At 39.4% G+C, this 9,067-nt stretch overlaps 1 protein-coding gene across 3 annotated transcripts; it reads right to left on the bottom strand.

The window, feature by feature from the left end:
* Positions 1 to 259: 259 nt before the first annotated feature.
* Positions 260 to 9,063, bottom strand: pcmt (protein-L-isoaspartate (D-aspartate) O-methyltransferase). Of its 3 annotated transcripts, none has more exons than XM_036147221.1 (8): positions 8,895 to 9,063; positions 5,625 to 5,729; positions 5,508 to 5,539; positions 4,411 to 4,515; positions 4,118 to 4,238; positions 3,446 to 3,531; positions 1,824 to 1,949; positions 260 to 1,255 (listed from the first exon to the last, which is right to left on the bottom strand). In XM_036147221.1, the coding sequence occupies exons 1-8, from the start codon at positions 8,947 to 8,949 to the stop codon at positions 1,250 to 1,252; spliced, it is 636 nt and encodes a 211-aa protein (XP_036003114.1). In that variant the 5' UTR covers positions 8,950 to 9,063; the 3' UTR covers positions 260 to 1,249. The 3 variants fall into 3 exon arrangements, with proteins under 3 accessions (XP_036003114.1, XP_012731263.2, XP_012731264.2); XM_012875809.3 differs by having other exon boundaries at positions 1,780 to 1,949; positions 8,895 to 9,061; XM_012875810.3 differs by having other exon boundaries at positions 1,723 to 1,949; positions 8,895 to 9,048.
* Between the last annotated feature and the right edge of the window lie 4 nt (positions 9,064 to 9,067).

The raw sequence follows: 9,067 nt of genomic DNA, 5'->3' as shown, positions 1-9,067 counted from the left end.
CATTTTGCAGAGGTCTCGCAAAACTTGCACTATATCAATCATAAGTAATTTGGGATGTTGCAAAATTAGAGAAACTTTCCTGATGTCCAGCAAAGGTTTTTATTTTAAGGTTACATTTGCAAAATTGTGCAAGTTGGAGCATCAGATTTGCAGGATCTTGTCTGGTCAGTTTTGTGCAATTTTTCCTTCACTTTCTCTGGCAGGGCTCAGTAGCAGCCTGCACAGACTGAAAAAAAAAAAAAAACGAAACAAAAAAAGCTGCGAGAAACAAAACATAAGCATGTCTTTATTTTCATATGCCATTCCAGATATTGTGAAAGCCAAATATCATCAATCACTCAGACCCCTCTAAATACAATGTGCTTTTTTTTGTGTGTATTATTTTTCTTCTTCAAGAAAACAGTCATTAGCTTAGTATTATTGAAGTTTATTTTGGCAAAGCAGTGACTCTCCCAGTTAGTGACGCCACCAATGGAGCCTGCACACGTCGGAAATGGAAACCAGCGGCAGCAAACGACACATCGCCCGGTGGGAAGCGCAGCCCTGTATGTCCATGCATTTTGGTGAGCTAAGTGCCCTGCTCTGTTTCTGAAGTATATCCAGTGTGTTGCGTGTTCAATATGAGACCTAAAGGTTCCGCACATCAAACTTACTTCAGCCACGGCGCTCTCTGTGTTTGTGTATACTAATACTGCTGTCAAGGGGGGGGGGGGAGGCGGGGAAGAAAGCTTATTTTCTAGCAGAAAAATCTAGAGTTAGATGATCCACACACAAACACACGCGCACGCTGTAGCTAGGTGAATTATCTAAAAGTCTCACGCGTTTTCTTTCCGGTTCTGCTTTCCTTGTACGATCAGCTTTCGACCCTGCTGAAATGTAATGTAAAAACGCCTGACTGCAAATTCAAATGGGGGCACACCATGACAAAAGACACAAAAAACAAACCAAAAAAAAAAACCCAGCAGTTAAAATAATACAAACCAAAAGATGGAGGCCTGAAAAGAAAAAAAAAAAAAACCCATCTTGAATATTTCGGCATGGAATTTCAAGCAGTCTTTCTTTCCTTGCGGCCCTTCAGGGGGGGCTGTCGTCAGCGTTATTCTCCAGTCCCTCGTTCGACTCAAACAAACAAATAGCATGTTTTATAATGCTTGAAACAAAACTTCAGGGTCCGCCTGGCGCCATCCGAGTTTTTTCCCAGGTTACGAACTTAAAGAGGTGGGTTATGGACCGTCTTCTTACTCAGAGTTCATCCCTGGGGAAGACGAGAGCGCGAACGTTAGAGAAGAAACCCCGACAGAAACCACGACGCTGTCATGCAAATAGTGAAGAACTGCATGCAAAATGTGCAGATAGTGTCATGGTAAAAGTCAAACAGTAGCCGGTTTGTGTCCACGTCTCACAGAGAAGATTAAACCGAACGTTTGGGTTTTATTGGGGGTAGTAGGCATCCAAATTGACTGAATGATCATGCTTCTGAAAACCAAGCACCACCAGCGCTGCTCCTATTTGCAGCGCTTTACATAAGATTTTAGTTCCAGAGAGATCAAACCGGATTAGTGGGTGGGTTTTATTGACAGCAAAATAAGTGTCAAACGAAAAAAAAGGTAAAAGTGAACGTGCAGCTAGTTGGTATGGTATGGAAGAAGCAAAATGTGTCAACAAGCAGCAAAATTGCAGCCCCTTGTGCTCTATTGCTTGCTCCAAGCCACACCATTTCACCTTTGCCACTGTGAGAAGGAGAGAGAGGGAGGAGGAGGAGAAGGAAGTCACTTCCACCTGGACCACTGCTTGTCTCTGTCTGTTAAAGGCACATAAATCACCCCCATCAAGGGCTTCATTTTGGTGCTGCCGTCCTCCATCTTGTCATATTGCTCCAGCATCTGGTTTCCTCCAGCCGGGCCGACCGGGAGAATCAGACGCCCGCCGGGCTTCAACTGGTCCAACAGCTGAAGCGGCAAAGGAGAAAAGTATTAACAGCGAGGGTATTTAAAAATTAAAAAAAACATTTTAGAAGCTCAAACTGTGCTTCGTCACAATATGTGCTTCTGGTTTTCAGTGTTGGGACTCTGCACAATGAAAAGTATATAAGAGGGCTGGGCGATATGGATTAAAAAATAAATCTCCGATTTTATCATACCAAATCCAATTAATCGATTTTTTTCCTCCTTTTTGTTTCATAAAAAGAAATTGAAAAAATTATTTTAAAACCTTGCTTTTTATGTCAAGCATTTCATCAGGGAGTTGACCTGGATTCAAAATGCAACTAAAAACAAGCTGTGAAACATGCTTGTAAAACAAGATGGCAGCCGTGCCATCATAATCAATGAAAATATAACAAAACATTTGCTGCTAGTGGTATTACACATTGAGCTAAGAACAGGCTTCACTGCACTTGTGAACTTCGAACTAAGTTAAAAAAAAAAGTAAATAAGTAAATGAAGTACCTCGTATTATGGTAAAAAAAAGTTTCCACTTAAAAATATTTTGACAATACATTTGCCTAAACATATATTCAGCACCACATGCTGTTCTCTTCATGGAAACCCAATGAGTGTATTGGCAAAATAAAATCCAGATTTTCCAAAAATGAAATCTTAAAGAATTGTAAATTCGAATTAATCGATTAAATCGATTTATCGCCCAGACCTAGTATATAACCAGCTCTTAGTCCCAATGCCACCTGAAAGCCAATCTACATCTTCATATTGCCATGCACAACTTTACATAATCCTGCCTTCTCAGAAGTAATAGCTTATACTTGCTTGTTTTCATTTTCAACTAGTGGTCGTAGAGAAAGTTCAGGGAGGAGAAATATCCTAACACGACTATATCTAACGTTTTATTGCATGAAGATGCATTTCGTACTTGAAGCTAGCTTATTCCAGGAGGTGACTCTAATTTTACACTTTTCCTAAATTCTATTGGATTCTTTGTTAAAAGTTTCTCCCAATCTGAAAGTCAAAAAACTGTGGGTTACCTCTACTATCAAACACAGAAATAATAAGCAAGAACAAATGTGATTCCTGAATACAGCTTTGATGGATAAATTATTAAAACCATGAAGAAATGTGTTCATTTATTTGGACATAAAAAAAGAAGAAGGATTTTATTGTTTTTTTGCTAAAGTATAACTCCCAAACACTCAGTCAGAGTCACAGTCACTCAATCTCTAAAGAGGGATTTAGTGAATTCCTGCCCACATAAAATACGTTATTTTGACCAAAACTGGGTAAAAACTAAAATAATGAAAAAAAAAAAAAAAAAGTGTTTTCATCTAAAAAATTCCAAACACTACATGGCCTCCTTTTTCAATACAGTAACACTGCTTTTAAATAAAACAAACTAATGTAATCTGTTTGTTGTTTTTATCTTGGTTTTCGTGAGTTTAAAGCGAAGTAGGAGAGATTGATCTTCAGCAGGACAAAACGCCAGGATGACTCACGGCTTGGGGGACGTTGGAAGCTGCTGCACCAACATGGATGGCGTCGTACGGCGCCTCCTCTGGGTGACCCATCCTCCCGTCGCCCACTGAAAGACACACAGCAGGGAGTCGCTTACAGGCCGCCACAACGCTGATGGATCCAGGCCTGTCACAATTATTAAGGCTGTTTTCACCTAATCGTCAACTATCTTTGTTCCAGTGGTTCCTTCGAATTCATTTTAAAATCTAAATTTCATGCAGTGTAGTATATGTCTTAGTGTAGCCAGAAGATCAAACGAGAGTGATTGCCAAACAATTAATAGAACAACAATATAATGTCTGCAACATTATATTGTTTCAGACATTAAATCTTTTACATAATTTTACTTGGCATTATTATTAAAACTGCAGAATATTTCTACAGCAGCTACTAGCTGGTATTGCTGAAATATAAACGGCAAAAAAAATAAATAAGTTGTCTAACCACTGGAAATCCTAACGACCTGCTTGTAGCTGCCCTTTCACCCTCCTGCAGACATGGTGAAAGTACTCACTGCTCAATTATTTAGTGCTGCAGACAGTCTACTCCATGTTCCAGCAACAAAGAGCCAGGAAAGAATAAAAAAAAAAGCCTAAAAATCCTCTGGGTGAAAACATTAATTCAGAATGAATCATCGATCCACGAGATCTTACCTAGTAGTTTGACCCGGCCGGAGGTAATCAAGCTGGGGTCATCTTTCTTCACGTTGTTTATAGAATCATCCACCAGCTCCTTGATGTGATCGATTCCTATAACTTTCCCTTTAGCGCCTACCTGGAGAGCACAGAACGGGGTGGTGGTGTTCAGCTCCGACGGGACCTGACGAACCGTTTTCGTCCGATTCTACCGTGATTGATGGGCATTATTTCTGACTACGTCTGTGCACTAAGTCAGGACGCTACCAAATAGAAGTTGGATGTGTTTACCCGTCATGTGTGTGGCTCACCATTCGTGCAAAGCAAACGGACAGGATCCCACTGCCTGAGCCGACGTCCAGAGCTTTGGCTCCCTCGTACAGCTGATCGTGTAGGAGCTCTAGAGCATAGGCATGCTGGGAGACGGGGAGAAATAAACCAAAAATGTACAATGAGTTAGCCTTCCATCTGACGCTGGCTAATAAGTCTGTTTGGCTCACAGGTCTAATTTCAGCGTAAATTTTTAGCGTAGCGGCCTGTTACGTTGAAATGTGCTGACGAGAACTTTCCTGGTTGGAGTTGTTGGCTTGTTGTGTGATAATTCACCCATTCAACCTCCCACGTATGTTTAATATTATTCAGCTGGTTATAGATGCAGCTGTGCATTTGAATAAATCGGTTTACGACATTAAATGTCAGTTTTTAAGTCTTGGATTGAATGAAATGAATTTCTAAATGAATGGGATTTATGGTCTGGTGCGATTTATATATGTGTCGTTTTCCTCATTATGACGCATTTTTTGACTGATGCGACTTATATTCCAGAGCGACTTACAGTCCAAAAACTATGGTAAATATTTTAGTGTATGAGGCAAACAAAGAAGGAAAACCCAAAGATTTTAACAAGCCTGTGAGCAAACATTGCTTTAAAGTGGTGGCAACAAACTCTGCCAAACATCTCAAGGACCGACACCCTGGCCTATATGATGGATTCTGACAGGTTAATAATTTAATTTAATACATAAGCGTATCACTGATGTTAGCGTGACTGGTGGTCTGCATTAATGTTGTGTGATTAGCTGTAGCTAGCATGCTACTAGGCATGTGTTATACTTGGGTTATTTATTTAGCTTTTATTTTCCCACTTATTTAACTAGCACCTGTGATTCTGTTGAGAAGGCATGAAAAAGGTGAATTTTTCACGTTAACAAAATATTTCTTATGCCTTTAATTCTTTTTATTCATTTATTTTAATCCCAGTGGTATCGAAAATTTTCTTGGCTATCAATATGGAGTTTGAAATTTTAGTATCGTGACAACCCTAGTAGGTACACACAGAAGTAAAAAAAAAAAAGGAACATGTTCAAAGTTATGGACTTCAGGGTGTAGAAACATCTAAAGCTCTTACCATGTGTGGAGCGCTGATGGTAGCTTGATAGCCTTTCGATTAAAAGAGAAGCAGAGGTTCTGTTAGTTCATCCTTCAGCTCTTAGACTGCCGTGGATAAATGATCGTGAGGACGTACCTATTGACTGTGGGGAGTCCATGTACGGATTACACCTAGAGTAATGCGCTCGGTCTGTGGACAGCATGACTTCATACACCTTGTCGGACTTAATGATGCCATTTTCTGTAGAGGAAAAAAAACAACCTGTGTCACTGCGTATATTACAGTACATGGGCAGAAAAGCATTACGTAATCCTGCTGCAAAAGAGCAAACTGCAGGTGAAACATTTACGGATATTACGCCTTTTGAAACAAGCCGTCGTAACTAAGAATTAGGGGGTTTCATAAGTAACGTGAGGGTAGGATTTATCCCATCATGGAAGTTGGTAGATATGCAAACATGACCCTCAACTCAATAAGTAATCGTCGGTAGGAAAAGTGATTTTATAATATTAAATCAGTGATGAGATTTCTAGTGCAAGTTGAACACTTGTAAAGGATTCCAGAAACATGTCGGTTCTTCAAATGATAAATCCCTAATTAATTGTTACAGCAGCTTCTTCTGCCAAAAGCAGCAAGTTTCTCATTACTCACTCTCTTCACCTCACAGCTACGGATAATCAGTGCAAGCTGCTACCATAGACTCCTACGACAGATTTTGGAAATTTAAATTGCAAATTTAAAATAAAAGGCACGATTCAAGCCGTTTTTTGTCCCACACTCCATTTAAATCTGCCTTTGCTAAAATAAGGTGAATTCGACACTGACTCACTACTATACATTTAATATATGTTACAATTTCGAGCCACATGTGATTCGCTGTGGTAAACAGACTCAGTAAAAGCAAAGGGACGCTCAAGTTTGAAAGCATCCTGTACAGCCTGGCCTGACCCAGGAGCACAGAGAATGTAAGACGGCCCTTAAATTAGTATGCACTCTACGTGTGACCTGTTTTACAGCATGTTATGCAAATTCAGGGTTAGATTTCCCTCATTTGTGTCTAAACGGGTCAGTGTCCAGTATCACGGACACTGAAATGAGAAAGTATACCAACAAAAGGAATTAAATACATTCCTTGATTCAATTGCAGTGTATTTTTTTAATCATTCAAATAGTGGAGACGATGCATTTTCAACAACAATAACAAAAAAGGAAGACATTTGTCTCAAAAGCTTTAGGGAGGACATTGCTCTATACACAGTATATATATATATATATATATATATATATATATATATATATATATATATATATATATATATATATATATATATATATATATATATATATATAATATATATATATGATTTCAATCCCTTCAAAACTTGCTGCTACTGGCAAACAGCACGAAGCCTGCAATGATACACTGAACAGACCGGAATATAAATAGACCTTGTTAGACACTTAATAGTGAAAGTAGGCTTGCAAACCAAAGTCCGACGATGCCATTTAGCAAAATGCATGTGAAGAACATGATGGGGGGGGGGGGTTATCACAGTGGCTTTATTACCGACGGCTGCAGACTAAACCATGTGACATTGATTACAGTGGTGGACTTGGTACTGCATCCGTCTATCAAGGTGACGCACTGAAGTTGCTTAACTTTTTTTTTGCAGCTGACATAAAGCACTGTGAACAGTAATTATGCATAGCTCTAAACAGAAAAAGGACAAATTACTAATTTAAAGGTTTAATACTAAAATAGTTCCTACTGTTTGAAGTCACTTTAATAAGATGTCAGAAAAAAAGGACGTGAGATTTCTCTTCATAGAGCACAGAGTAGTGGAGTGCTACCCATCCTACATTTGTTGTGCCACACTGCTGGTCAGCTGGCTAAAAGAAGGCTATTCTATATTTTATATACGTTTCCCTCACTTAGAAAAGAAATATTTCCTGTTGCGAAAATTTGTATGAGGTGTTGGTCCAACACTTATTTACCTGAAGTTGAGTAGTTTTCTTAACCAACCTAACGGTCTGTTAGTATTTTCAAATACCTATATACTAAAAAAAAAAGACATAAAAGTCATATCAACCTTTTTTTGCCCTTTATAAGTTCCTGGTTCCATCAGAATTAACGATAATGATTCATTTGAAAAGATTCGAGTGTAGTGTATTTTTATTCAAAACAAAATGTTTGTTTTCAAGACTAAAAATGAGAAAAAAAATACAATACAATAATAAGAAAAAGTACAATAAGTAACAGGATTTTTTGTTCTTTCTGGCTGAATGGCCACCAAATTTAATTAATAATTAATGTATTGAGTTATTAATCTATTTAGTCAATTACATGAAATCTAACCACTAGAAAGGCAGAACATTTACCAAATATGCAATATTCCATTGCAATATCTAAAAAAATAAAAAATAAAAGAGAATTTTGCCTTTATCGCCTTAGATCACGAGGCTTCACTATAAAGTGAGGAACACAAATTGTCCCACAATATCAGGCTTTAGTTCATGTAGCTATTTTTAACCTACAAACATGATCTGAAGCTCTTCTAATGCTCTTTCAAGTTCCCAAAACTCGTTTGGGAACTTTGCCAACATACCTAATCCTTAATAAATGCATTAATGAGTGAAGAGTATTTCCTATAAGCCTAGCACAGATAAATAGGTAAATTGTAATTTTTTGACCCAATGCTAATTTTTTGAGCACAAAACAACAAGTTTAACTCTGATATTTATTTCAATTGTGAAATTAATAAGGAAAATGTGTGTATGCTACATCCTTGGCTGTAAAGGAGTAAAACGGGCAGAAGGAATAATGATTACCATCCTAAAGGAAAATCATTCTATAGTAAAGTTAAATATTGTATAGAGAACTGATGAGTGATCAGTGGCTTTGCACACGGCTAACCAAGTAAGCTACATTTTCTTTTATCAAAAATCACACACCACAAACTAGGCTGATATTTACAGCTGTCACTGTCATTCACGTGGATGTGCAGTCAAAAGATCCAGACATCAATGAGGGTGGGCAGGGCTGCACAATCCCAAAATGACGCACATACAGCTAACGGGCTAAGCTAGCGCGTCTCCCCAACACACTGCGCCTGTGTGACATTACTCTGCGCAGCATAAATAGGATATTTTTGTAGCTTCTAATTTGTCTTCCAGTTTCCGCAACGACTCGCGCGTGCATCTGTTCCACGCGGTGAACGTGGTTTGGAGAAAAGGGGGTGGGGAGAGAGGTAACGCTGGGTCAACAAGCAGCTTAGCAACCAGCTAGCTTAGCTACGCTGCAGCGCCCAGTGCTAACACCCAACCGCCGCCAAAGTGCACCGTTTTACGGCGACGAGTCGGCAGCGAGGTGGCGACGCCGCCGCTCCGCCGCGCATTCGGACTTACTGCGGAGATTGTTAACGAGCTCTGCGTGGCTGGCTCCTCCGGATTTCCACGCCATTATCAAGCAGACTTTGCGGAGTAAGTAGACGGCAGCTGTCAGTGCCGCGCCTGCGCCAACGGTTTTACCGATGAAGCCGACAACCTCCAAAGGAGACGGCGGAGCGGCGGATACGTCA

This window comes from Fundulus heteroclitus, chromosome 15 (assembly GCF_011125445.2).
Source record: "Fundulus heteroclitus isolate FHET01 chromosome 15, MU-UCD_Fhet_4.1, whole genome shotgun sequence".
NCBI classification, from domain to species: Eukaryota; Metazoa; Chordata; class Actinopteri; order Cyprinodontiformes; family Fundulidae; genus Fundulus; species Fundulus heteroclitus.
This window is presented reverse-complemented; position numbering and strand designations above follow the sequence as displayed.

Coding starts and splice junctions, on each gene's coding strand:
- pcmt (XM_012875809.3), bottom strand. CDS start 8,949: ATGGCGTGGAAATCCGGAGGAGCCAGCCACGCAGAGCTCGTTAACAAT. Junction 4,239..4,410: donor CCGTTTGCTTTGCACGAATG/GTGAGCCACACA, acceptor TGTGCTCTCCAG/GTAGGCGCTAAAGGGAAAGT. Junction 1,950..3,445: donor CTTCCAACGTCCCCCAAGCC/GTGAGTCATCCT, acceptor TTGCCGCTTCAG/CTGTTGGACCAGTTGAAGCC.